This window comes from Canis lupus, chromosome 30 (assembly GCF_048164855.1).
Source record: "Canis lupus baileyi chromosome 30, mCanLup2.hap1, whole genome shotgun sequence".
Taxonomy (NCBI): Eukaryota; Metazoa; Chordata; class Mammalia; order Carnivora; family Canidae; genus Canis; species Canis lupus.
In genome coordinates, this window is record NC_132867.1 from 31,131,803 (window position 1) to 31,159,654 (window position 27,852).

General features: G+C 47.5%; 1 protein-coding gene across 1 annotated transcript; it reads left to right on the plus strand.

The window, feature by feature from the left end:
- MRAP (melanocortin 2 receptor accessory protein) lies at positions 1-27,164 on the plus strand. Its single transcript, XM_072806768.1, has 4 exons — positions 1-179; positions 522-679; positions 24,013-24,112; positions 26,595-27,164. Exons 2-4 carry the CDS (start codon positions 574-576, stop codon positions 26,722-26,724), a joined length of 336 nt encoding a protein of 111 aa, XP_072662869.1. The 5' UTR covers positions 1-179; positions 522-573; the 3' UTR covers positions 26,725-27,164.
- Positions 27,165-27,852: the final 688 nt, after the last annotated feature.

The window sequence follows — 27,852 nt, forward strand, 5'->3', positions numbered from 1 at the left end:
GATAAAAGCCAGGAGGTGTCCTCAGTTGGGCCAAGTGGGTCCTCTTGGTTTAATTAACTGGCTATGTGTACATGAGAGAGGCTAAGTTCAGGGCTCACATCACTCAATTTCTGCGCTCAGATATTAAATCTAAGGCAGTGATTCGCTGGTTGCTCAATAGCCCCAAGAACCGCCTTCATGTAAGTCAAGGGCACTGCCAGCCTTTTGCTGTGGTTTTATTAATTTTTTAAATCATAAAACAAGCCGCGAGTGTCCTTCCAGTCCTATTAGGCATCTTGTTTTTCAAGGGGTCCAGGTACCCTTTTTCAGGGCAACCCAGAGCTTTTGCTGGTAACCTCAGTCTCCTGCCTTGTAGCTCTGTTTATTTTGGACTTCTATCAAGGAGGGACAGGGTGGAAAGTTCTACGTGGGGGCTGAGATGTCAGGCACAGCCCCCTGGCCTTTCTCCCAGCCAAACAGCTCGGAGAAGTGGGCAGGCCTTGAGCTCGGAGACCCACAGACACACTTGGATGACTTTACAGAAATCCTGTTGGCCAAGCTCTCCCAGGGCTCCGACCAGCTCCGGATGCAGACATGGCCAACGAGACCAACGCCTCCACCCTGTATGACAGCTACGAGTACTACCTGGACTACTTGGACCTCATTCCCGTGGATGAGAGGAAGCTGAAAGCCAACAAATGTGAGTTCTGAACCGGGGAGGCCAGCTGGGCAGAGGCTGGGGGTTGGCCCAAAAGACTTTCTCCACTCACCTCCAACAGATGTCAAAGAGGAGCCCAAACATGACCCTCTACTTGGAGATAGAAGACAACAACCCAGTGGTATCTGGTATTAGGCTTGAATTAGACTTGAATCTAACCCCCTAAGGCCCTCAGCCACTTGGGGAGCAGAAATGCCTTTAAGACAGATTTCTTTGATTGCGTTTGATTTGTCTGGGGTTCCAATAAGCAAGGTGAATTTCTTCGAATGGTCGATTTTGCATTCTCTCTTGCTCTGTGCAGATTCGGGAGAGGTCATCGTGTCCACCCCTAAGATAAATGACTTACTAATTTCTGTTAAAATACCAGCCTATTTAATTTTTTTTGTATTTTTTTGTTGGAGTTCGATTTGCCTACCTATAGTATAACACCCAATGCTCATCCCGTCAAATGCCCCCCTCAGTCACGCAGTCACCCCATCCCCCCGCCCACCTCCCCTTCCACTACCCCTTGTTCTTTTCCCAGAGTTAAGTGTCTCTCATGTTTTGTCACCCTGATTTTTCCCACTCATTTTCTCTCCTTTCCCCTATAATCCCTTTCACTATTTTTTATATTCCCCGTATGAATGAAACCATATAATGTTTGTCCTTCTCTGATTGACTTACTTCACTCAGCATAGTACCCTCCAATTCCGTCCACGATGAAGCAAATTGTGGGTATTCTTCGTTTCTAATGGCTGAGCAATATTCCATTGTATACATAGACCACAGCTTCTTACCCATTCATCTGTCAGTGGACACCGAGGCTCCTTCCACAGTTTGGCTATTGCGGACATTGCTGCGAGAAACATTGGGGTCAGGTGTCCTGCCGTTTCACTGCATCGGTATCTTTGGGGTAAATTCCCCGCAGTGCAATTGCTGGGTCGTAGGGCAGGTCTATTTTTAACTCTTTGAGGAACCTCCACACCGTTTTCCAGAGTGGCTGCACCAGTTCACATTCCCACCAACAGTGTAAGAGGCTTTCTCCACATCCTCTCCAACATTTGTTGTTTCCTGCCTTGTTAATTTTCCCCATTCTCACTGGTATGAGGTGGGATCTCATTGTGGTTTTGATTTGTATTTCCCTGATGGCCAGTGATGCGGAGCATTTTCTCATGTGCTTGTTGGCCATGTGTAGGTCTTCTTTGGTGAAATTTGCTGTTCATGTCTTTTGCCCATATCACGATTGGATTGTTTGTTTCTTTGCTGTTGAGTTTAATAAGTTCTTTATAGATCTTGGATACTAGCCCTTTATCAGATAGGTCATTTGCAAATATCTTCTCCCATTCTGTAGATTGTCTTTTAGTTTTTTTGACTGTTTCCTTTGCTGTATTGAAGCTTTTTATCTTGATGAAGTCCTAGTTCATTTTTGCTTTTGTTTTCCTTGTCTTCATAGATGTATCTTGTAAGAAGTTGCTTTGGCCAAGTTCAAAAAGGGTGTTGCCTGTGTTCTCCTCTAGGATTTTGATGGATTCTTGTCTCACATTTAGGTCTTTCATCCATTTTGAGTCTGGTGTAAGAGAATGGTCTAGTTCTTTCTTCTGCACGTGGCTGTCCAATTTTCCCAGCACCATTTATTGAAGAGACTGTCCTTTTCCCAGTGGATATTCTTTCCTGCTTTGTCAAATATTAGTTGACCATAGAGTTGAGGGCCCATTTCTAGGTTCTCTATTCTGTTCCATTGATCTATGTGTCTGTTTTTGTGCCAGTACCACACTGTCTTGATGACCACAGCTTTATACTACAGCTTGAAATCCAGCATTGTGATGCCCCCGGCTTTGGTTTTCTTTTTCAGAGAAAGAAAACTCTGGCTCTTCCACCCCTGGCTATTCAGGGTCTTTTCTGATTCCACACAAATCTTAAGATGATTTGTTCCAATTCTCTGAAGAAAGTCCATGGTATTTTGATAAGGATTGCATTAAACATGTAAATTGTCCTGGGTAGCAGTGACATTTTCACAATATTAATTCTTCCAATCCATGAGCATGGAATATTTTTCCATCTCTTTGTGTCTTCCTCAATTTCTTTCAGACGTGTTCTGTAGTTTTTAGGGTATAGATCCTTTACCTCTTTGGTTAGGTTTATTCCTAGGTATCATATGCTTTTGGGTGCAATTATAAATGGGATTGACTCCTTAATTTCTCTTTCTTCAGTCTCATTGTTAGTGTATAGAAATGCCACTGATTTCTGGGCATTGGTTTTGTATCCTACCACACTGCCGAATTGGTGTATGAGTTCTAGCAATCTTGGGGTGGAGTCTTTTGGGTTTTCTATGTACAGTATCATGTCATCTGTGAAGAGGGAGAGTTTGACTTCTTCTTTGCCAATTTGAATGCCTTTTATTTCTTTTTTTTAAAGATTTTATTTATTTATTCATGAGAGACACACACACACACAGAGAGAGAGAGAGAGAGAAGCAGAGACACAGGCAGAGGGAGAAGCAGGCTCCATGCAGGGAGCCAGATGTGGGACTCAATCCCGGGTCTCCAGGATCACACCCTGGACTGAAGGCAGTGCTAAACCGCTAAGCCACCCAGGCTGCCCACCTTTATTTCTTTTTGTTGCCTGATTGCTGAGGCTAGGACTTCCAGTATTATGTTGAATAGCAGTGGTGAGAGTGGACATCCCTGTCATGTTCCTGATCTTAGGGGAAAGGCTCCCAGTGCTTCCCCATTGAGAATGATATTTGCTGTGGGCTTTTCATAGATGGCTTTTAAGATGCTGAGGAATGTTCCCTCTATCCCTACGCTCTGAAGAGTTTTAATCAGGAATGGATGCTGCATTTTGTCAAATGCTTTCTCTGCATCTATTGATAGGATCATATGGTTCTTGTCTTTTCTCTTGTTGATGTGATCTATCATGTTGATTGTTTTACGAGTGTTGAACCAACCTTGCATCCCAGGGATAAATCCTACTTGATCATGGTGAATTATCTTCTTAATGTACTGCTGGATCCTATTGGCTAGTATCTGGTTGAGAATTTTTGCATCTGTGTTCATCAGGGATATTGGTCTATAATTCTCCTTTTTGGTGGGATCTTTGATTTTAGAATTAAGGTGATTCCAGCCTCATAAAGTCAGTTTGGAAGTATTCCATCCCTTTCTATCTTTCAGAACAGCTTTAGTAGAATAGGTATTGTTTCTTCTTTAAACGTTTGATAGAATTCCCCTGGGAAGCCATCAGGCCCTGAACTTTTGTGTCTTGGGAGGTGTTTGATGACTGCTTCAATTTCCTCTCTGGTTATTGGCCTGTTCAGGTTTTCTATTTCTTCCCGTTCCAGTTTCGGTAATTTGTGGTTTTCCAGAAATGCATCCATTTCTTCTAGATTGCCTAATTTATTGGCATATAGATGCTCATAATACGTTTTTAAAATCGTTTGATTTTCCTTGGTATTGGTTGTGATCTCTCCTTTTTCACTTGTGATTTTATTAATTTGAGTTTTTTCTCTTTTGTTTTTAATAAGGCTGGCTAATGGTTTATCTATCTTATTAATTCTTTCAAAGAACCAACTCCCGGTTGTGTTGATCTGTTCTACAGTTCTGGCCTCTATTTCATTGAGGTCTGCTCGAATCTTTGTTAACTCTCTTCTTCTGCTTGGTGTAGTTTTATTTTCTGTTCTTTCTCCAGTTCCTTTAGGTGCAAGGTTAGTTTGTGTATTTGGGTTTTTTCCAATTTTTTGAGGGATGCTTGTATTGCGACGTATTTCCCTCTTAGGACAGCTTTTGCTGTATCCCAAAGATTTTGAATGGTTGTATCTTCATTAGTTTCCATGAATCTTTTTAATTCTTCTCTAATTTTCTGGCTGACCCTTTCATGTTTTAGCAGGATGTTCTTTAACCTCCATTTGTTTGAGTTTCTTCCAAATTTCTTCTTGCGATTGAATTCAAGTTTCAAAGCATTATGATCTGAAAATATGCAGGGGACAATCCCAATCTTTTGGTATCAGTTGAGACCCAATTTGTGACCCAGTATGTGGTCTATTCTGGAGAAAGTTCCATGTGCACTTGAGAAGAATGTGAATTCAGTTGCATTCAGATGTAAAGTACGTATCTGTGAAATCCATCTGGTCCAGTGTATCATTTAAAGCTCTTGTTTCTTTGGAGATGTTGTGCTTAGAATATCTGTCATTTGCAGAAAGCGCCGTGTTGAAGTCTCCCAGTATTAGTGTATTATTATTTAAGTATGTCTTTACTTTGGTTATTAATTGATTGATATACTTGGTAGCTCCCACATTAGGGGCATAAATATTCATGATTGTTCGGTCCTCCTGTTCGATAGCTCCTTTAAGTATGATATACTGTCCCTCTTCATCTCTTACTACAGTCTTTGGGATAAACTTTAATTTATCTGATATGAGGATTGCTACCCCAGCTTTCTTTTGAGGACCATTTGAATGGTAAATGGTTCTCCAACCTTTCATTTTCAGGCTGCAGGTGTCCTTAGGTCTAAAATGAGTCTCTTGTAGACAGCAAATAGATGGGTCTTGCTTTTTTATCCATTCTTTTCAGTTTTATACCTTTATTTTACAATCAGTGATTAGTTGTCATCCACATTAACAGTCTGTAGATTTTTTTAAAGTGGTGACAGGTATGTTGGTAACCAGTGTGTAGAGCTTGTTCGGTGAATCTTCATCCTCATTACGTTTTCTGTACTACCATACACGGATACAGTATGGAACATTCCTTATTCCTTTGGCCCAGAGCTTTGTTGAGCCTGGTGTCAATGCGCACCTCTGGAGTTCTCATATCCTTCATGGAAAATTTCTGGATTTCTTTGAGTGTCCGAGGGGCACACTTCTTGAAACCCACTCCATGGATACGTTTGTGAATGTTGATGGTGTATTCTCTGGTCACTACCTCATTGATGGCAGAATGGCCCTTCTTCTTCTTGCCACCCTTCTTTGCCAGGCCCTAGTTGGAAAAGAAGTGCGTGAGGTATTGTGGGAGAGGGAAAGCAGCATCCTACCAGCCTATTTTAATCTTCCTGGTCCCAGGAAGGACCAGCAGAACAAACCAACATCTTGTGCTCATCTCTCTCTCTGAGTCTTTCTCTCTCTGGTTAAGTTGGTGCTCTGTGAACAATCTTCTCTGATTATACCAGCTCCTCCATCAGGATGACAAGTTAGCTGAGGAAATGAGTATGAAAAACAAAATAGGAGAAAAACAAAGTCCCCAGTACAGGGGATGCATCCTCTGCCAGCCCCACGTCTCCTTGGGGATTTCATGCCCTCCAATCACAAAATCTGTCAAAAAGTAATTGTTGTCACTAAAAGAAAAAGGATGCTTTTTATAGGAAAAGCAAGAGAACCTGTTTACACACCAGCTCAAAACTGAAATCTAGGGACGTCTGGGTGGCTTAGTGGTTGAGTGTCTGCCTTCGGCTCAGGTTGTGATCCCGGGGTCCTGGGATCAAATTCTATATTGGGCTTCCTGCGGGGAGCCTGCTTCTCCCTCTGCCTGTGTCTCTGCCTCTCTGTGTGTCCCTCATGAATAAATAAATAAAATCTTAAAAAGGAAAAAACGAGAAACCTGAAATCTATTTGGATGTTATTGCTAACAAAAGGCTGATCCCTGACAGAGCCTTGGAGGAAGTCATCTAGAATGTCTTGTGAAAAAGTGTTCCTATTTCCAGTTTCCCTTACAACCTCCAGAAGCCTAGGTACCCATCCATGTTTGCTGAGGACTTACTGTGTCCCCAGCATAACCCTGAAGCTTTTGGGGGGAATGATAGATTTGGTGTGTGTTTTCCAATGCAAGGTATATATATACTCATGAAATTAAAATGCAGATTTTGGCACATACATCTCACAATAAAGAGGACATATAGTGATAGGGAGAAAGTGACAGGGCTGAAATAAAAGCCCACTCATGTGTATCAACAGAAGTTCAGAACTTCAGGATACATTTTCATCTGGAAAAAAAATATAGATTTGGTTTTTTCCTTTTTTTCCCATTGTTTTGTTTTCAAAATGTAGATTTGTGGGATCCCTGGGTGGCGCAGCGGTTTGGTGCCTGCCTTTGGCCCAGGGCGTGATCCTGGAGACCCGGGATCGAATCCCACATCGGGCTCCCGGTGCATGGAGCCTGCTTCTCCCTCTGCCTGTGTCTCTGCCTCTCTCTCTCTCTCTCTGTGACTATCATAAATAAAAAAAAAAAAAAAAAAAATTTATAAAAAAAAAAAAAATGTAGATTTGTATTCAGGAAAATCTTTTTTTTTTTTTTGTAAAGATTTTGTTTATTTATTCATGAGGTCAAATATTTATTTGATTTTATTTATGTATTTGACAAATGAGGTTAAATAAGAAACTCCTCCTCAAACTCCCAAATGCAATATAGACCATCTCCATGAGGAAATGGTTTCAGGGGAAGCCCAGTTGCTGGATTTCCCCTGCCACCCTAGATGTCAGGAGTCTTTGACACCCACAGAGAGAGGTACTCCTTCTGGCTTTCTTTATTCCTGTTCTATCTCAGTCTTTATGTGTTATCTGAATTTAATTTCCATTTTTTCTAAAAAAGAAGTTTGGGGCCAGACAAAAATGCTCTCCCAGGCTGTTTATGTCCTGGATGGGTCGTTGCCTAGCTTGTTCTAGGCCATCAGGTGGGAGGCAGTGGCACACAGATGGAAGGAGCCTTCCAAGCAGCAGAACACCAAGGACAAAGGCTCTGAGGCAGGGGAATGAATGCCCACTGTATCCCAGGGATGAAAAGAGAGTGCAATGACTAGTTCCTTGAATTTTGGAAACTACCTTGGAAACATCTTTTTCCCCCTTGAAATGGAAACCACTTCATCATTTCTTAAGTCAGTGCAATCCCTCAACCAACAAGAAAAATGATCAGTAGAAATATGAACAAATGATACAAAAAGACAGTCACAGAAAAAGAAACTCAAATAGCCAATGAATAGGAGAAAATGCTCAACTCCACGAGTACTCAGGGAAGTGCACTGGGGAAGGACATGGAGATACCATTTCACACTCATTTGCTCAGCAGATACTAGAACATTGATATTCAGAGTGTCCAGGTAGGAAGCAGAGAAATTAGTATTGCCTTATGCTGCTAAGGAAAGCATCCAAGGAAGATGCCATGAAAGCTTACGTCAACAAAGTAGAAGATCTAAAGAAAAAATATGGAATATAACGGCTGGATTTGGCTGCCAGCAGTGCATTTCGTCTAAACTGATCTAATGTCTTGTTTTTCTAATACTGTGGATGACATGAAATCATGCAAATAGCCCGTTAACCTAGGTCCTGAAGACCATGCAGGACATGGCTCCAAAAGAGTAGGGGCTGCCATGGTTACTGACCTGCACTGAGTAGTTTTTATCCAGAAATCAATTAAAGTTGCATTTGTTACTTTAAAAAAAAATGAATGAAAACCCAATGAAAATTGGGTTCACCATTTTGGAGATGGAATTGCCAAGGACCAGAAAAGTCAAAGATCGGGGCATCTGGGTGATTCAGTGGTTGAGTATTTGCCTTCAGCTAAGGTCGTGATCCCAGGGTCCCAGGATTGAGTCCCACATTGGGCTCCCTGCATGGAACCTGCTTCTCCCTCTGCCTATGTCTCTGCCTCTCTCTCTGTGTCTCTCATGAATAAAAGACTTAAATCTTAAAAAGAAAAGAAAAGAAAAGAAAAGTTGAAGATGCTCACAAGGCATAAACCAGGTATCCCTGTCCCAGGCGCCCCGAGGGAACACTTGTATGCAGCCACAAGGATACATGTATTTCCGTGTTCACTGCAGCACTGTTTGTGATAGTCAGAAATTGGAAATGACATCGTATCCATCAACAGGAGGAGGGATAAATAAGTTATGATCACATTACTATCACCGGCAATATAGAAGTGGTTATAATGCATGAGCCAGATTTGCATGTGCCAATATGAGCAGATTGCTTAAGTATCATGAAGGTAAAAAGCCATGGGCAAAATGATACATCCTACAGAATTAACTTATGTTAATTATTAATGATCCTATTGATTATAATGACATCTCCTTAAATTAAAATGACTTTGTTATAATTAATCGTGTAATTAATTTATATTAGTTTGTAAACACAAAAATACACATGTTCTTTGCTATGGGGATGCATACTCCTAGGAAGACGTAATTGCATTACATCAATTTTAGGATTGTGGTTTCCCCTGAAGGGGAAGGGCAGTGGCCTGGGGAGGGGGGAGGGGGGTTCCAACCTTATCTGTAATCATTGAATATCCTTTTTTATTTTTATTTTTTAAAAATATTTTATTTATTTATTCATGAGAGACACAGGCAGAGGGAGAAGCAGGCTCCATGCAGGGAGCCCAACGTGGGACTTGATCCCGGGTCTCCAGGATCACACCCTGGGCTAAAGGCGGCGCTAAACCACTAAGCCACCCAGGGATCCTTAATATCCTTTTTTTAAAAATTTTTATTTATTTTTTTAAGATTTTATTTATTTATTCATGATAGACATAGGGGGAGAAAGAGGCAGAGACACAGGCAGAGGGAGAAACAGTCTCCATGCAGGGAGCCTGATGTGGGACTCGATCCCGGGACTCCAGGATCACACCCTGGGCCAAAGGCAGGCGCTAAACCACTGAGCCACCCAGGGATCCCCCCTAATATCCTTTTTTTAAAAAAGAATCTAAAGCAAGTATTTGGTGCATAAATACTCTGTATTTTTCTATATATTTGGAACACTTTATACTTCAAATTTAAAACACATATGTATTTATTTTAGAGATACAGCACATGTGTGAGTTGAGAGAGGGGCAGAGGGAGAGGAGAGAGAGAGAGAACCTCAAGCAGACTCTCCCCCCACCCCCCGCCCCAGCGCAGAACCCAACAAGGGGCTCAATCCCAGGCCCCTGAGATCATGACCTGAGCCAAAGCCAGAGTCAGCCACTTAACTGACTGAGCCACCCAGGCGCCCCTAAAATATATATTTTTAAAGGTTAACATGCTTTTAGTAAAAGATTCAGACAGTAAATTACTTCACTCTACTGTTCAGAAAAAAATCAGTGTTAGCATTTTGATGCCTGGCCCACCAGGGTTTCTCTGCGTCTTACACCCCTATGCACACGGGCACACACCGCTGTATACACAAATTTGCATACACAAATGGACTCCTACTCTTCACACTGTCTGTAATAACTCCTGAGGGGAAACTGAGAACTCCCTTGAGTTACCTCCCTCCTCCTTGGCCCCGTCTGTGACTGCGTCAGGCAGGGCCCAGCTGGTGGCAAAGTGGCCATTCTCTCTAGTGGATGGACGAGCTCAGCTTGGGGGTGAGGGTGAGGATCCTGAGCCTGCTGGAGGTTGGTGACAATAACTCCATGCTCTGGGCAGTCTGGCAGGATTGTAAACAGTTACTTCATTTTGACAAGGACCTTTTTTTTTTTTTTTTTTTAATTGTGAGAAATGTATATATTTTGTTACACCAGCCTGAACTAAGACAGCACCTCACATAAGTGGAATCATATGGTATTTGTCCTCTTGTGACTAACTTATTTCACTTAGTCTTCAATGCGACAAGGACCCTCTAGGCCATTTCGCCCATTCACAGAGCCATGTGGCAGAAAGAGATACATGGCAGGTAGACTTGACAACAAAAATGACCTTGAGCTGAGTGAAGTAAGTCAGTCGGAGAAGGACAAACATTATATGTTCTCATTCATTTGGGGAATATAAATAATAGTGAAAGGGAATATAAGGGAAGGGAGAAGAAATGTGTGGGCAATATCAGAAAGGGAGACAGAACGTAAAGACTGCTAACTCTGGGAAACGAACTAGGGGTGGTGGAAGGGGAGGAGGGCGGGGGGTGGGAGTGATTGGGTGACGGGCACTGGGGGTTATTCTGTATGTTAGTAAATTGAACACCAATAAAAAATTAAAAAAAAAATGACCTTGAGGTTGATCATCTCCTGACACCAGAAACATAGACACTCCTGGTATGGTGATCCTATCAGGGTTCTCCAGAAAAACAGAACCAGTAGGCTGTATGTCGATATGGACAAGAGGAGGCGGATGACAGGGGTTGGTTCACGCAGTGATGGAGGCTCACCAGTCCCCCCATCTGCTTCTGAAAGTGGGGAAATCCAGAAAGTTGGTGGTAACTCAGTCCAAGTCCAAAGGCCTTAGAACCACGGAAGCCGATGGTTTAAATGCCAGGGTCCAAAGGCCCAAGAACCAGTGTCCAAATGCAAGAGAAAATAGATGCCCCCTTTCAAGGAGTGAGTGCAAAATTTGCCCTTCCTTTGCCTTTTTAAAATTTTAATATTTTATTTATTTATTTGAGAGAGAGAGAGAGAGGATGAGTGATGAGGAGGGAGAGAGAGAGAGAGAGAGAGAGAGAAGCAAACACCCAGACACCCCGCTGAGCAGGAAGCCCAATGTAGGACTCGATCCCAGGACCCTGAGATCATGACCTGAGCCAAAGGCAGTCGCTTGACCACCTGAGCCCCCCGGCGCTCCTTCCTTTGCATTTTTGTTCCACTCGAGCCCCCAGCGGATTGGCCGATGATGCCCACCCACACCGGTGAGGGCAGATCTCCTGACTCAGTCTACTGAATCAGCGCTGGCCTTTTCCAGAAACACCCTCACAGTCACATCCCAGAACCATGTTTTACCAGCTGTCGGGGGCATCCCTCAGCCTAGTCAACCTGACACATAAAACTAACCATCCGAGGGTGTGAACCGAGCTGGTCATCAGATGAGGCCACTTAGTGGTGGAGGGAACAGGAGCCACAGCAGGATGTCCAGAGACCCGGTCACAAGCGTGATGGTGGATGGACACAGGTGACCTGGCAGCGGAGCCCTGTGTGGGGCGTCCACTTGTTATCTTGCCAAAATGCCAGCATGTCTCCTCGTCACTCATCAGGTCAGTCTGGGGAAATCCCTTCACCAGCACCTCCCTCTCCCCCCGCCACTTGTGTCACACACACACACACACACACACACACACACACACACACACACAGGTCTGCATCCCTGCTGCCATCCTGGACCACCAGCCAAAGTCTCTCTCACCTCTAGTTGCCCTAGTTGCCAGACTCCTCGGAGTCACGACCACTGTCCCCTTCTCTGGTCCCCTGCTTCCAAATCATCTGAAACTGCCCCTTCGGAAAATCAGCCTGCAGGCTCGCCTCCTTCTTCCCCTTGGTTCCTATGTCTCTCTTCTCTTCCATCTCTCTCAACCTCTTTCTTCTTTCCCTGGTTGCACTCTCCTTGGCTGACCAACACCCTAGGTTGGCCCAAGACCATTATATGGATGCCTCTTGGGGAACTGAGGCACATCAGATGGCCATCTTAACTCCCCTCTTCTCCCTGCAGCCCCACAAACATAGGAATAAAGCTGCCACTATCCAGACCACAGAAATCAGAAAAAGGCTCCTACTCTGGGAACACAGTCAATCGCAACCCATCTAGGGGGAATTCCTTGAGCAGTGCACAACCCGTGTAACCCTTCATGGGTGCCACGGCCTAGGAGGGACTCCAGGCATAACCTGTCATGCTGCTCTCTGCCCCTGCCGCCTCCAATAAGTCTCAGCTCCCCTTTTCCTCTTGGTAGTCGCTCTGAAGTTTGGTGCTATCGATTTTGTTTTTCCTTCTTCTTTTTTTTTTTTTTTAAAGATGTTATTTATTTATTCACCAGAGACACAGGCAGAGGGAGAAGCAGGCTCCCTGCAGGGAGCCCGATGTGGGACTCGATCCCAGGACCCCGGGATTGTGACCTGAGCCAAAAACAGACATTCTACCACTGAGCCACCCAGGCGTCCCTCAATTTTGATTTTCATTCATCTCAACAAGGCCCACTTCCGCACTATTCCAGAAACACACCAGACCTGTCTTACCTTCTTGCTTTTTGCTCATGATTCATTCAACAATCAAAATTCTGTAACTATCCATGATAGGCCAGGCAGCTAGAAGGAGGCACCAATGCAAAAAGGCTAAATCCCTGCCCCTGATTTTTCTCAAGAATGATTTTATTACCATTATTACCTATTTTATGATGGCGTGTTTCCAAGTAGGTTACAGACATCAGGACATCCCTCCAAGAAACTTAGGAAAATAGTATCAAGTAAGAACACGCCACTATATCTAAACATTTCAATAATGATGTCTCGGTGTCATCTAATATTCAGTCTATACCGGACTTTCCTCATTTCCCTAAAAGATGCTTACGAGCCACTTTGTCTGCTCTGTGTTGATGCGCTACATCAGGTGACATCCCTGCAGCTGGCTTTTGTCTAGAACGGGCCCTTTTTGCAGGAGACACGGACTCAAGGAAGAGAGAGAGAGAGAGAGAGCGTGGGCCACTCTTTTTGTCCTCAACTGTCCGGCCAGGTGGCAGATGCGGATCGTGAATAAGCTGCTCGGCGATCAAGGGTGTTGTGCTGGACATTTGCAGAAGTTGCCAGCAGAGCACAGAGAGGGAAGTCGTAAGGAAGGCTCCACGGGGAAGATGGGCTAGGCTGAGTCAGCTGACCCACAGGGTCTGTGGCAGGCCCACAGAGGACCGGCCCTCAGTGGGGAGAACAGTCACACGGTGCTTCCAGGAAGCATGGCAAGGAGGGTGTTTTGGGGAAGAGTGACACGGGGCGGGGGGGCGGGGGGGGACAGACCCTTCCAGATCAGCCACAGAAGATTCACGGAAGCTGCAGGGAGTCATTTAAAATTATAAGTGGAGAAGAGACAAGGTCCAATTTGCTTGCTAAAAATATCCCCCTGGCGAATATAGGAATTTGAGGTTTGGGTGGGTGGTGGGTGACACATGGGCAGGAAACAGCCACACGCTGGGCCTGGAAGCATAAAGTGCAAAAGATCTCTACCCTCAGGAGTCGGCAGTCTAGGAAGGAGCGTGCTATGGTGTTGCAGCCACGGGGGATGAAAGTGGGGGGGGGGAATCCTGGGGCCCAGAGAAGCCAAGGGACTTCCTCAAGGTCATCCAGCAAAATATTTGCAGAGCTGGGACTTCAGTTCTAGGCTCTGATCCCTTAGGACTGTTCCCAGGACACTTGACATGATTAGTGGGCAGCCTCTCTCTCACCAGACGGTAGGAAGCAGCAGAGCAGGGGCTTGTCCGGGTCTTGACCACTCTGTCCCCAGCCCCTGACTGCGCCTGGCACGCGTAGGCCACAGGCTCTGCGGAATGAAGAAATAAGCTAAAGCGAAGGAAGCAGCTCTTGTGCACGCTAATTTTCATGATGGATATCTGTCGTCAGTTATCAAGTTATTGCCTTCTAAATACGCTCTGTGACCAACGATGGAATTCCTTGAGAGTGAGCGGGGAGTTAAGCTTTCTCAGGATGGGGCCCTGGTTGGGGGGGGGGGTGCCTCCTGTGGCAGGAGGGCTGGGGGTTGGCGGTGGGGGTGTGAGGACATGTGGTGTAACCAGCCCCAGTCACTGGCCCAGAACACAGTCCCTTCCCATGGCAATAACCTCCCTGTAGCCATCTCGACCTGGAAACCCAGGCCTCTGGGCAATCCGTGGCCGGTGGGGGCAGGAGTCCCAAGGCCCTGACAGGGGGACTCCACTACCCGTTGTGGGTCATTTGTACCCCACCGGAACTCTGGAGGGCTGTCTGTGGTTTGTCCAGCAGCTCCAGACCAGCTCAGGCCTGGCTGATCCAGCCAACATCTCCCCCATCCAGTGGCCAAACCACCAGACTCCATTGAAGTCTGAACCTCTCCCAACTGTGTCCTTCCTTGGTGTTATGCGCTGGGCTGTGGCCCCCACCCAATTCCAATGGTGAAGTGTTCACCTCCCACTCTTAAGAGTGTGACAATATTTGGAGAAGGAGTGGGGGTGTCTTCAAAGAGGTGATGAAGTTCTATTGTCCAAGGGTGAGTCCTAATCCAATATGACCAGTGTCCTTATAATATGAAATCAGGGCCCAGACACCCACAGAGGGAAGGCCACGTGAGGACATGGGGAGAAGACAACCATCCACCATCTGAGGAGAGAAGCCTCAGGAAGAGTCAACCCTGTGGACACTTTGGTCTTGGACTTCAGAATTGTGAGAAAATCCATTTCTGTTCCTCGAGCCGCCATCTTAGTCTGTTCAGGCTGATATAACAAAATGTTGTAGGCTGGGTGGCTTCTAAACAACAAAACAGGTACTTCTCACAGTTCTGCAGGCCGGGGAGTCCCACGTGAAGGCCCCGGCAATGGTTGTGTTTGGCTGAGGGACCTTTCTCCCTGGCCCCCTGCTGGTGTCCTCTGGCTGAGTCCTCTCAGGGTGGAGGGGGTGAGGCAATCTCTCTGGAACCTCTTGTAGAAAGGCACTAATCTCACTCATGGGGGCTCCACCCTTATGACATAAGCACCCCCAGAGCCCCCACTGCCAGTGGGCATGAGGACCTGACATAAGAATTTAAGGGAATGGGGGCGCCTGGGTGGCTCAGTTGGTTAGGCCTCCGGCTCAGGTCGCCATCCCAGGGTCCTGGGCTCGAGCCCCACATTGGGCTTTGTGCTCTGGGAGGGGGAGCCTGCTTCTCCCTCTCCCTCTGCTGCTCCCCCTGCTTGTCCTCTTTCTGTCAAATAAATAAATAAAATCTTTTAAAAAAAAATTTTAAGGGAATGCAATGTTCTGGCCTTAACACAACCTGAGCAAAGGAACACACCTGGGGCCCCTCCCTCAGCCCCAGGGGCACCTTGGAGAGTTTCCTTATATCTTATAGATACTCTTTTATCCCAGTTAATGTTTTATATCAGACTTCCCATTTGTCCTTCTGTGGGGTTTCTACCCCCTGCTGGGGCCTAAGCTGCCTCCACGTCCCCTCCAGTTTTCATCTGCATAATTGCAGGGAACTGCTGCATTGAAAGCAGGCTCCTGGAGCGCAGTCAGGAAGCTGCTTTAATTTTTCTCCGGGCCACAAACCTACTTAGTGGTGCTGGCTCCTCCCCTGCCCCTGGGGACAATCTGGAGCAGGCCTCCTGCTCACTCTTAAATTAAAAAAAAAAAAAAAAAAAAAAGTCTACCAGTCAGTCTAGTTAGCAAAGCGAATGTCTAATCCTATAAAATAAATTTCAAAAGAGTTTAAAAACGAGCCACCTTCAAACTTCATTCAAAGTGAGAACTTCCTGGGCTTGGGTGGCTCAGTGGCTGAGCGTCCGCCTTCAGTGCAGGGCGTGATCCTGGGGTCCTGGCATCGAGTCCCACATCCGGCTCCTTGCATGGAGTCTGCTTCCCCCTCTCCCTGTGTCTCTGCCTCTCTCTGTGTGTCTCTCATGAGTAAATAAATAAAATCTTAAAAAAAAGAGAGAGAGAGAAAGAAAAAACCCAAAGGAGAACTTCCTCTTTTCCCGGCTCAGGGCAGGGGTGCCTCTTCCTTTTTTGCTCTGCTGGCAACTTTCTCCTGGCCACCTGCCCCATCCTGGTTTGTGACACATCTTCGCTGGGGCACGAGGGATGGAATGAAGTGAAGGGCAGAAAGGACAGCGGGGTTTGGCAGTGAGGCAGCTCAGATTCTTTTTTTTTTTTTTTTTTTAAGATTCTATTTATTCATGAGAGACACACAGAGAGAGGCAGAGACACAGGCAGAGGGGGAAGAAGGCTCCCTGCAGGGAGCCCACGCGGGACTTCATCCTGGATGAAGGATCCAGGATCATCCAGGATCAGGCCCTGGGCTGAAGGCAGCGCCAAACCCCTGAGCCACGGGGGCTGCCCTGGCAGCTGAAGACCCCAGCACTGTGAGCCCGCGGTGTCCCCCGCAAGGGGCCTGCTCTGCTACTGCAGTGCCCGAACCCTGTTCCTGTCAGCTTTGCTTCCCTTCCTCACATCAGCACGGTGGGAGGGGGGGGTCCTCGGCATGTTCCCTGGGACGACAGTCACCAGCTCTGGTGACCGGTGTGGGGAAGGTGACTTCCCTCCGCAGCTGTTATTACTTCTTGGCTAAACTCTTGCACTGGCCTCTTCCTGGCTCCCCTGCCCCCCAGTCACGCTGGGGACTGGCCCTGGTCTGGGGGGTGTGGTGTCCCCTGCCTGGAGCAGCAAGTCAGGCTGGCTCCTCCTCTCCTGGCGGGAGCTTTGAGAGCCCCCACCAGGGGCCATGCTCTCTCTTGCTGCCCTTGTGACCATTTGATCCTCAGGATTCTGTGCTCTGAGGCCAACCTCCACCTGGACCTGCTTGGTTAGAGGCCCACCTCCCCTCCAGGCCGTGCTCAAGCACGCGTCCCTTTAGGCCAGCTCCAGGCCGGCTCTCAGCCCACACCCTCCAGGGACACAGCTCTGTCCCTCGTCATCTCGGCAGAAGGGTGATTCCTTCTACTCTCCTGATGCTGATTGCTGAATCTCTCGCTTCCCAGATTTCCTCAAGCACACATTACATTCCAATCCACCATGTCCCATTAAGTGCAAAGGACACGTGCAGAGTGCCCTGGAGTGGCACTACTGCTCCTACAGGGTGCAGGGCCGTGGGGGAACTCTCTGCTGTCTCTAAAGAAAATCCCTTCGAGGTAAGGATCCCAAAACTAGATTTTAAGCAGCCAACACCTATGCTAGTCTATTCGGGCTGGTGTAACAAAATATTATAGACTGGGAGCTTCGACTATGGCCATTCATTTCTCACAGTTCTAGAGGCTGGAAGTTCAAGATCAAGGTGGCAGCAGATTTGCTGTCTGGTGAGGACGTGCTTCCTGGCTTGTAGACAGCTAGTTTCTTACTGTGGGCTCACATGGCCTTTCTTCCATGCCTGGGAATGGAGAGAGCCTGGGGGGAGATGCAGCAGGGAGGTTGGGGGGGGGGGGGCGCTGGGATGGGGGAGAGGGAGAAAGAGTCTTCCTTTTCTTCTAAGGACACTAATCTCATCATGGGGCCCCACCCTCATGATCCCTTCTAAACCTAATGACCTCTCAAAGGCCCCACTTCCAAATACCATCAGTCTGGAGATTAGGGCTTCCACACTGGGAGGTGCGGGGGGTGGGGGGGGGCATAGTCAATCCACAGCCCCGCCTTTCTACAGAGCCCACTATGACCCCCCTGTCTCCCCTAAATATTGCAAATAAGAGCTGGCTGCCTATGCTGTTTTGTACTTTGCTCTTATCGACTCAACAATGTTTCGTATCCTAGCGGGGTTAAATATTCTTTCACAAAGATTTTGCAAACAACTGCATGGTGTCCTAGAAATTTGTATTTATTTATTTATTTATTTATTTATTTATTTATTTATTTATTTATTTATTTATTTATTTATTTATTTATGATAGGCACACAGTGAGAGAGAGAGAGGCAGAGACACAGGCAGAGGGAGAAGCAGGCTCCATGCACCGGGAGCCCGATGTGGGATTCGATCCCGGGTCTCCAGGATCGCGCCCTGGGCCAAAGGCAGGCGCTAAACCGCTGCGCCACCCAGGGATCCCGAAATTTGTATTTTTGAACATAGAGAATGATTGTCGGATTTTGCCAGTACAAGCAGTGGACTTGGGGAGAAGAACAACTTCTGTTGTGTGTCAAGTAAAGATGATCTGGCCTACTTTTGTCCGCAGTATTTGTACCCAAAGAAGTTTACTAAATAGTCAACAACAGCAAACCGCCCCAACATGCAGAAACAGAAATCTCCATCATCCACACTCTGGGCTACTGTTATCACTGTGTCATTTTTGTTTTCTGTAGTGATCAGCCAAAGGCAGTGTCAGGCGGTCTCAGGGAAGCTCTGTTGTTACTTGGCTTTGAAGGTCGGTAAGGTAAGCATGAGGCCAGGTGAGGATGGACAGAGGTCACACTGCAGAAAAGCAGGGGAGCTTCATTGCTGACAAATGTACCTCTCTCTCTCCTCACCAGTTCCTCTGAGTTGGATCTCCGACTCGGTCAAACAGATCAGAGAGCTTCACCTCTCAGTTCTGTGCAGAGGTACATATCAAAGGCAGAGTGATGCTGGGCATGGAGCCATGAGCCAGGGATGCTTTACGGTGAGACAAAGTCAAAGCTTCTGGAAGGTCACCTAGGGCGGCTGGTTGAAACGTGGAAGACCGGGCTGGGTTTGACTTTCTGTGCCAAGTAGAGAAGGAAACAAAACAGAAGGAAAGATATCCAGATTCATGCATTAACCTAACAGGCAGGAAGGATTTTAAGATTTTTGTGTTCATGTCCATACATTGGAATTTATTCCATCATGGATAGGCAGATCATTGGAATCTATCTATCTATCTATCTATCTATCTATCTATCTATCTATCTATATTTTCCCATGGAGCATTCAGCGCTGACTTGAAGGCTCTGGGCTGCTCTTTCCCAGGGTGGGCTTGAAATTGGGTGTGATTTTGTTACAGGGACTTCACAAGGATTTTTATCCTTGTGATTTTCAGATGTTTTCAGGGAAAGGTTAAGAATATCCCCAATACTGTCAAAAAGGGGGAAATGCAACTCTGTTTCTTGAGGATTTGCCTGAGCTAATTATATGTTTGCTTTTCCATCTGTCTCCTTTTCAGAGGCAAAGCTTAGGGGAAGACAGTCCCAGATATCAATGTCACCCCAGCAATATATATTATTCTAATGCGATGAATCTCCAGATACTGCTCTGATGCTCCCTTGCAGGGAGCAGTAAGATGGCTTGATTTCCCTCGGGTAGTGCCTGGCTTTCATGCTGTATTATTTACTTCTCAGGTCAAGAGGTCTTCTTCCTTTAATTATGGCTTAGGAAAAATTTGTCAGGGCCTACATCGACTTCCCCTGATGTACTACTGGTTCTGGAAGATTCAATAATAAGGTGGTCTGTACATCGGCTGCTCTCATGGAAACAGGTCACTAACTCATCTCTTCTGAACACAAGGCAGAGAACTCATGATACATAATTCTTTTCTTGCATCGGAGCAATTAATTTCATGTTACTACTTTAATGGAGACTTCTGACTCTTCAGCAAATGGTCAACCCTGTGGGTAGGACATAAGTAGTGAAAGTGATTTTTAAACAAGATTTGAGCCTGTTTACCTCAGAATGACTTTCCCATGGAGGAAGTCCCAACTAGAGGTGCTACACATGAATGATTCCATTATTGCTCAAAAACTTCTTGGGACTCTTCTTTTGGAACTGACTTTGGTAGTGACAGCATATTCTATGGGACATCTGCAGTGCTAAACTACGTACATCTCTCCAGGGTGGATTTGCTTTTGGGAAATAGTTAAGAATCACCCATAAACCTATCAGGTGAATGGGAGGGATGACGGAGCTGAATGGTACCACCTGGGGGGTGAAAATAAGATATGATTTTACAAAGTAGCAAAACTGTGTGTGTGTGTGTATTATATGTGTGTGTATGTTCTTGATGTTAATTCCAAAAGAATAATTGAAAAGTACTTTGAGGGACCCCTGGGTGGCTCAGAGGTTGAGCATCTGCCTTTGGCCCAGGGTGTGATCCTGGGGTCCTGGGATCAAGTCCTGCAGGGAGCCTGCTTCTTCCTCTGCTCGTGTCTCTGCCTCTCTCCGTGTCTCTCTCATGAATAAATAAATAAAATCTTTAAAAAAATAAAAATAAAAAATAAAAGTACTTATGAATCTTTGGCAAATGTTTGTAAATGTTTAATCAAGATACGTATTTCAGGAAAATTTATAGGACTATGATAGAGGATGATTACTGTGAAAGTCAGCATCCATTTGGGTTTGTAAGTCTTGGTGTGCTCATTGAAAAAGTGAGCTTGTTTACTGATTCAATGAAGAAGACTGGTTATGAGTAAGAGGACCAGACGAAACAGAAGTAGGTTTCTCTCTCAACGTAAAAGTCTGCAGGACCAGGCGCTGGGTCTGCTCCGTGGAAGCCTCAGAAGCCAGCTTCCTTCCAGCTCCTTGCTGCCTGCCCTGGACCTGTCCCTCAGGTCCGAGCCTCCCGCCAGCAAAGTGGAGTAGGGACCCATGGAGGGATCCATAGTTACTAGAAATCTAGCAGTCAAAAAAAAAAAAAGAAAAAGAAAAAAAAGAAATCTAGCAGTCTCTGTAGGACATCCAGGAACAGCCCCCCTCACATCTCATTGGGCAGAACCTTGTCACATGACCATATCCAGCCAAAAGGGAGTCTGGGAAATGTAGTCTTCATCTCAGGCCTCAAGAGGCAGGGCCTCTGTTACTGTGAAAGCACTTGCGAGCAAACATCAGGATGGGGAGCCACCAGTCTACACCACAATCACCTTTGCTCATATCCTACATTACGGCGGAGCCTGAAGGACACAGTGACATCGCTTGCCACAATACCCTCTTAACAGAAATAATAATTTTAGTTCTTTTTATCATTTCACGACCATTAACTAGGAATGGTGCCATGTGCATTCTGTATGCATATCATTTTATTTAATCCACTCAGCAGTCTATATAACACACACCATCACCCCCATTTAACAGGGTTAGAGACGTAAAAATCCCAGATTGCCCGAGATCCCGTGCCTAGAAAATGGCCAATACAGAGTTTGAATTCAAAGCCACCCACCTGAGAACCTAGGTCCTTACCCCCAGCGTTGTACCCGAAGAAGGGAAAAAAAATCTTGGAGTTAGTCTCCTACCAGGATGCTGGGACCCAAATGCTAATTAGCAGCATTTGGAGGAATGCTAAAACAGGTTTAGCAGTTAATAAAATTTAACAAAACTGGGGTGCCTGCCATACGAGTAGGGAGTATATGGGTCAGATTACTTCCTCAGCTCCGAGGTAGGATGAGAAATCCCCCGATGTGATGCCTCACCATGCCTTCTTGTCAATGGATTGTGGATGCCTAATCCCCTCATTCTGCCAGGGGGGAAGGGCAAGAGAAGAGAGGGTGAGGGGTGAAGCGGAGGAGGAGGAGAAGGGGGGGAAGAGGCGGGAAGGGAGGATGTTTTCTGTGACTGGGCCAGTTTCCTTGTCAAGCCAGCTTGGTGCTCCCCATTGTAAAAACAAGCTCAGGGATGTTTAAACATTTCCATCACCAGGGCAGCTCTTCCCCTGGAACAGAATGTTCTCTCCAAGCACTTAGACTGAATCTTCAGGGGGAAGAGGAAAAAGACCTGCATTTTTTTGGCCATCTTTTTCAACAGAGCATAAGGAAAGAGAATTTATTTAGTACAGGAAATGGCTACTGATAGCCTTTCTGGTCTGAGAAAAAAACTCAACTCACACATCTCTGAAGACATCGTGTTCTGTGCAAGGTGTCGTGTCATTTCCTGCCCAGTTAGGTGGGGATAGTGACGGAGGGCCAGGCGGACCAGTGTGAGCCCAGGGGAAGGGGAGGGGCTGTCTCAGCTGGGAAACTTTTGAATCTGTTTTCTTAGAGGCCCGGACAGAACTTAACTAGGTGCTGAAGACCTCAAAGCCTGTATTATTATGAAGGACAGAGAGCAGTGGTGTCTGCCTAAATCTAAAACACCCTTACAGAAGAAACCCAAAACTTCTGAAAGCATTTATCCCGTCACACTTTGGGGGTTGTAAAATCAATTGTGACCGGCCGGTGGAAGCAGAGCAGGTGTTCCAGCATCGTGCGTGGTGAGCAGAGAATGCTCAGAACTTCAGAGGCTCCTTTCAAAAGTCCTTCAGTTTAGGACAGACAGTAACGACCCCATTCCCTGTTTCCTGGGAGCCCACAGGCCCCCTTAAACTGGTCAGTGCTCTGGAACACCACCATCTGTTTCGAGAGAGGATGTGGGGAAGCCAGCCTGGGGGCTTTCGTTGTCCTTGTCTGAGCAGGAAGGCCAAGTCGCTGACGCATTGTTACAAGGTGGCTGTGGGAGGGTGGGGGTGGGGTGGGGTGGTGGGGTGGTGGTGGTGGTGATTCCTTTGGCAAGAACTGCATCTATTTATTATCTCTTCCTGTAACTGTTTCTGATGCTGTTAAGGCCTAAGATCAACTTTTAACAGGATTTCACTTTCTCTGGCTTGGGTCACGGAGAGTAGAGGCCACACTCTTTACTCAAGTACCATTATTTACCCCCAGGGCCTTCACTTCCGGCCGTGTGAAGGACACATTGATCTCTAACACTCCACCCATCCATCCATCCACCTACCCACCCACCCATCCACTCATCCATCCATCCACCATCCATCCACCCATCCACACACCCATTCATTCATTCATTCATTCATTCAGTTTGTTCCTTTCCTCATTTGTGTACCCATTCATAAACAGAACACAACACAGGCAGGGCTGGCTTATCCCCAAAGTACTGTGGGGGTTCAGGGGAGGATGCTGGGGGAAGACCGACCAGGAGAGAGGTGTCGGCCATTTCTGCTGCACTGGTTTGGCCCCCTCTGAATCCTTCACAGCCCCTGGCCTGAGTGGGTGCTTAATAAATTCCTGTGGGGTGATCACCCTTCAGTAGCCTCCTTTGCTCACACATGTAGGTGCCATAGCAGGTCCAGTTGGGGGCATCTGGGCCTGGGGGCATGAGCGTGTCTGGGCTAAGATACTTGCACATGCTAATTATGAGCCCTGTGCCCTGTGCCTGCCCCTAGAGGAACCACTGAGAAACATTATCGTATTGCAACAGTACCTAGTGACTTGTAGAACATTTCTGATCTGGATCCCAGGAGAATAGCACCTCCTGGCCTGCCAGGCTCTGCCCAGGGCCCCAAAGAGGCCAACGGTGTTTCCTAGTTTCCCTGCCCCTCCAGCCTCTAGCCCTAAATACAGGCACATTGCTATTGCTGCCTGCCCAGGTCTTCTTCCCTCCTGATCCTACTCGCCAAACCCCCCCAACCCTCCCTCCCACCCGCACCTGCCCCTGCCCCCAGCTGGCCAGATGCCCCTGACAGAAAGGGGCCAGTGAGGCCTGGGTTAAAAATTCTGCCTTGCCCGCCTCGGGAGCATTGCAGTACCCTAGTCTAGCTCATCTCCTCCTAAATCTCTTGCTCCTGGGGGCTCTGAGGCTGCCCCCAGTGGAGCAGTCACCAAAGGCCCCTGCGGCCCTCAAGGTGAAGGGGAGGTTGGCTGTCACACGAGCTGAGCTGCCCTGCTCATAGCCCTTTCTTTGCTCTCTGAAGAGGAAGGGGAATGAGGGAAGCAGCACCACCAGCAAACCCATGGGGTGCCACCCAATTCAGCAATCTCCCTAACTCACCCTGCCGCTAGTTGTTCTGGAAGAAGTCACTTCCTTGCTGCTCTGTTCCTTCCCAAGATTGTTGTTAATGGAAAGTCTTCCCAATGGTCACTGCTGAGAGGCTGGAAGAGAGAACACCTCTGCTCAGGGCCCTATGCCCCAGTGCTCGGGGGGCCCTCAGTTCCCCTGACACCGTGCTTGGGGGGCCCTCAGCTCCCTGGCCCAGTGCTTGGGGGGGGGCCCTCATTTCTCCCGGCTGTGGGCTTCTGTGGCCATCATGCTGAGATGCACCAACCCTCCTCCTGCAGATCTGATTGTCATCGCCTTCTGGGTGAGCCTGGCACTTTTCGTCATGCTTCTCTTCCTCATCCTGCTCTACATGTCCTGGTCAGGCTCCTCACAGGTGAGGTGAGTAAGGAGGGTGCCGATGCAGGTAAGTCACCGGGCTAAACAGTGAGTGACCGCAGGTCCACGCCATGGACTATTATTCAGTTGCAAAAAGGTACGAATCACCGATTCATTCACTCCGACACGGATGTACTTCAAAGACACTGTGTTCAGTGAAAGAAGCTAGACACAAAAGGCTCCATATTGTAGGATTCCATTGATCTGAAACACCTAGAATGAGTAAAATTCTAGAGACAGAAAGCAGATTAGTGCTTGCTCATGGGGCCAGGGCTGCTTTTTTGGATGCCAAGAATATCTTAAAGCAGAGTGTGTTGATGGTTGCACCATTTTGTGAATATATTGAAGATCTTTGAATTTTTACATTTTAAGCGGGTGAACTTGGCTGTATATAAACTCTATCTCAATGAAGCGGTTAAAGAAAATAAAGCCAAAGTGACCCCACATGCCATTAGGTCTTGTCAAATGACTCACTAGGAAAAGAGGACCCAAACTTAGGCATCTATGGCCACCATCTGTTATTGAATCCCTACTGTGTGCCTCAGCAGCTCAACCGGAGGTAAAATCTTGGGGCTCCAAGCAGTAATTAGCTAATAATTAACTTATCTCATTGTAGGTTAATTCTCCTGTGCTGGACAATTGGCCCACCACATCCAATTTCCCCTTCTAGCTTAATCTGCACCCTCCCTCCCCCCCCCCCCCCCCCCAGCTACTGCTGTCCTTAATGATGGTTCTAGCTAGGGACCTTGTAGTGCCTTTCCCTCTGCTTCAGCTGAGGGGACCAGGGGTGGGCAACTGACCCAACAGAGCCTGCCCAGGGCTGGCCAAAGCCCCTTGAATCATGGCCTGGCAGGAGAGCTGGGGCCAGGGAACACTGAGTGGTCTTGGGGGAAGACTGGGGCTGGCCGCCATCATGGACCAAGCTATCTTGGGGAGTGGAAACCATGAGCCAGCACAGGAAGCTGGCAGCAGAGAGATGAGCAAAGCTGGTATGGGAGAGGAGGGGATGAGGAGTGCAAAGCCCCTGAGAGAAAAGAGGGCAGCCTTGCTACCTGGTGGGGTCCCATGGCCAGTTCAGGGGGGACCTACCCATCTGTGAATGTCCAGGTCTACCTCAGGGGGCCCTGTCTCCCTGCCTCCACCCCTCCCTGCCCACAGTGGCTCACCAAGTCACTTCTGGTTCATCTTGGTTACCAGGGGAGGCTGGGGCCGGCTGCTGAGCAATGAAGAAATCTATACTTTTCTTCTAGTCTTAAGAACTCACGTTGAATTTAAGCAGATTGATACTCTAAGAAGTACCTGGGGTGGGGCGACGGGGGGGACGGTGGAATTGAATGCACTCTTCTAAGGGGACTTGTTGCCAGCCCTGTGCTAGGGACAGTTTGCCAGAATGGTTGCCTATCCTGCCAGTGGAAAGGTCCCCAGTCCGGAGGGCACACAGGCCGCTGTGGGAGAGGAGTCCTGAAGGTCTTTAGGGCTACAGTTTTATGGGGCAGATGGATGATGTTCACCTTGGCACCAAAGAAAGCACTCTCCAGGCATTTTGAAACAGCCAAGTGGGTCTTCAGTAAGACTTGGGAAAGACAGGCTGAGTTGTTCCTTGAGGAATTGCTCTTTCTATGCTTAAAAAAATAAGTACAGGGATGCCCGGGTGGCTCAGCGGTTTAGCGCCACCTTCGGCCCAGGGCCTGATCCTGGAGACCCGGGATCGAGTCCCACATCAGGCTCCCTGCATGGAGCCTGCTTCTCCCTCTGCCTGTGTCTCTGCCTCTCTCTCTAGCTGTGTCTCTATGAATAAATAATAAATAAAATATTAAAAAAAAAATAAGTACATAAATTGCGCTAGCGTCGTCTGAAAGGAGGGCTCTGCTCCATTGGGCCCACCTCCTGACCGTCTTCACTCATGTGGAATTATAACTCGTTGAAACTAGTTCTCTGGCATAGACTAGTTCTCTACCAATGTATCACCTCAGGTTGCCCTGATGATAGCTAGGAGGTGATTACGGTCCCATTTCATTGATGAAACTGAAGGCAGGTGAGATGTGGCGAGCTGGCTCACGCTGGGCAGCTGTGCCCACTGCCCCCAGCACCCCACGTTCAGGAGAGGCATCCAGAGTATGGATTTCTAGCTAAGATACAAGTTGGCTGGAGGCAGAGATATCTGAGCTATATATTCAAACATGGACGGATGGAAGGTCAACCTGCCTGCTCCCCATCGTAACTGGACAAGGGGAGAAGTGACCTCAGAGGGAATGACCTAGGGTCAAGGTCACCATCAAGCACTGCCTGTTAATTTCTCCACAGTGGTGACCTTTGTGAGCTGGGCTGACCCTCTCCCAGGGTCTGGTCCCCTAGAGGAGGTGCTTCAGCCCTGTGTTGCTTTCTTTACGGGCTTTGGGCAGGCAGGACAGTGCCACAGGAAAGCATCCAGTAAGTTCTCTCCCCAGCTTTGATGCCTGTCTCCTCCCACCTGCTCTGTCCACAGGAACAACGCCCAGCACCACCCAATATGCCCCTGGAGTCACAGCCTCCACCTCCCGCTCTGCATCCGGAGACACCCCCCAGGATCCATGGAGCTCGGGCGAGGAACCAGGGAGCAGAGTATCCAGCCCTGAGCAGTTGTTGTGGCCAGGAGCCCCTCCGACTTGCCCCACTCTGCACCCCCAGACCCACCCTGCTCTCCTCCAGGACTGACCTTCGATGGGGAACCCCACAGCATCAGCTGACATACAGAACAAGCAGGGCGAGCCTCCGCCTGGAGACAGAACCTCTCAATCATAGAATTGACATCAGCAAATCGGTGAACTCAAACCAACCAGGACACCGAAGTGCCTTCGCAAAGCCTGCTTGCATGTAGCAGGAAGGGCAACTAGGCCAGATGTACTCTCCAAGGGAGCACGAATATGCATTATCCGGGGCCTGCAGGACCCATCCTAGCATAGGGAAGTAGCCCTAGATATTGCTGATTTTTAGTGCCTTTTACCTGCATACTTACTCTTTGTGTTCACTTTGGGAAGGGTTGAAAATAAAACATACATGAATTAACTCTAAAAAATATTTGCTTATCTTTACTGGGCCACTTTTTAGTTCCAACTCCTACTGCTGTAATATAGTCTTTCTAAAATATTTATTTGGGGGGGGGGGAAGAGCACACGCATGTGTGTGTGTGTGTGTGTGTGTGTGTGTGTGCATGCGTGCGTGCCGGGGGAAGGGCAGAGAGAGAAGGAGACAGGCAGATGCCCTGCTGAGCAGGGAGCCCAACACGGGGCTCCAACCCAGGACCCTGAGATCATGACCGGAGCTGAAACCAACAGTCTAATGCTTAACCAACTGAGCCACCCAGGAGCTCCATCCTGCTGTAATATTTGTCAACCCTGAGTTCTAGGTGGATCTGAACGGTCTTTAGGACACCCAGGGAGGGCTGTGAAGTTCCTACCCATCCCCTACTGACAGGGCAGTATAGGCCCTGCCCGGCTAGGTGACGGTGGTCAAGGGACCCAAGTTATACTCCTGACCTCCCCAAAGCCTCTAAAAGACAGATTCCAAGAGGAGAGGGTCTGCATGGGAATGCTGTTGCGGGACCTCTTTGAGCTGCTAGGATGGGTCCCATCTGGGTGACGTTACGGGACCTCTGATCTGAGCTCTCCAAAGGATCAGTCCTCTAGTGCTTAATGGTCTGGCTCCAGCAGAGACAGCACGGAAGTACAGAGCCCACAGAACCACCCCACCCCCTCCCCAAGGCA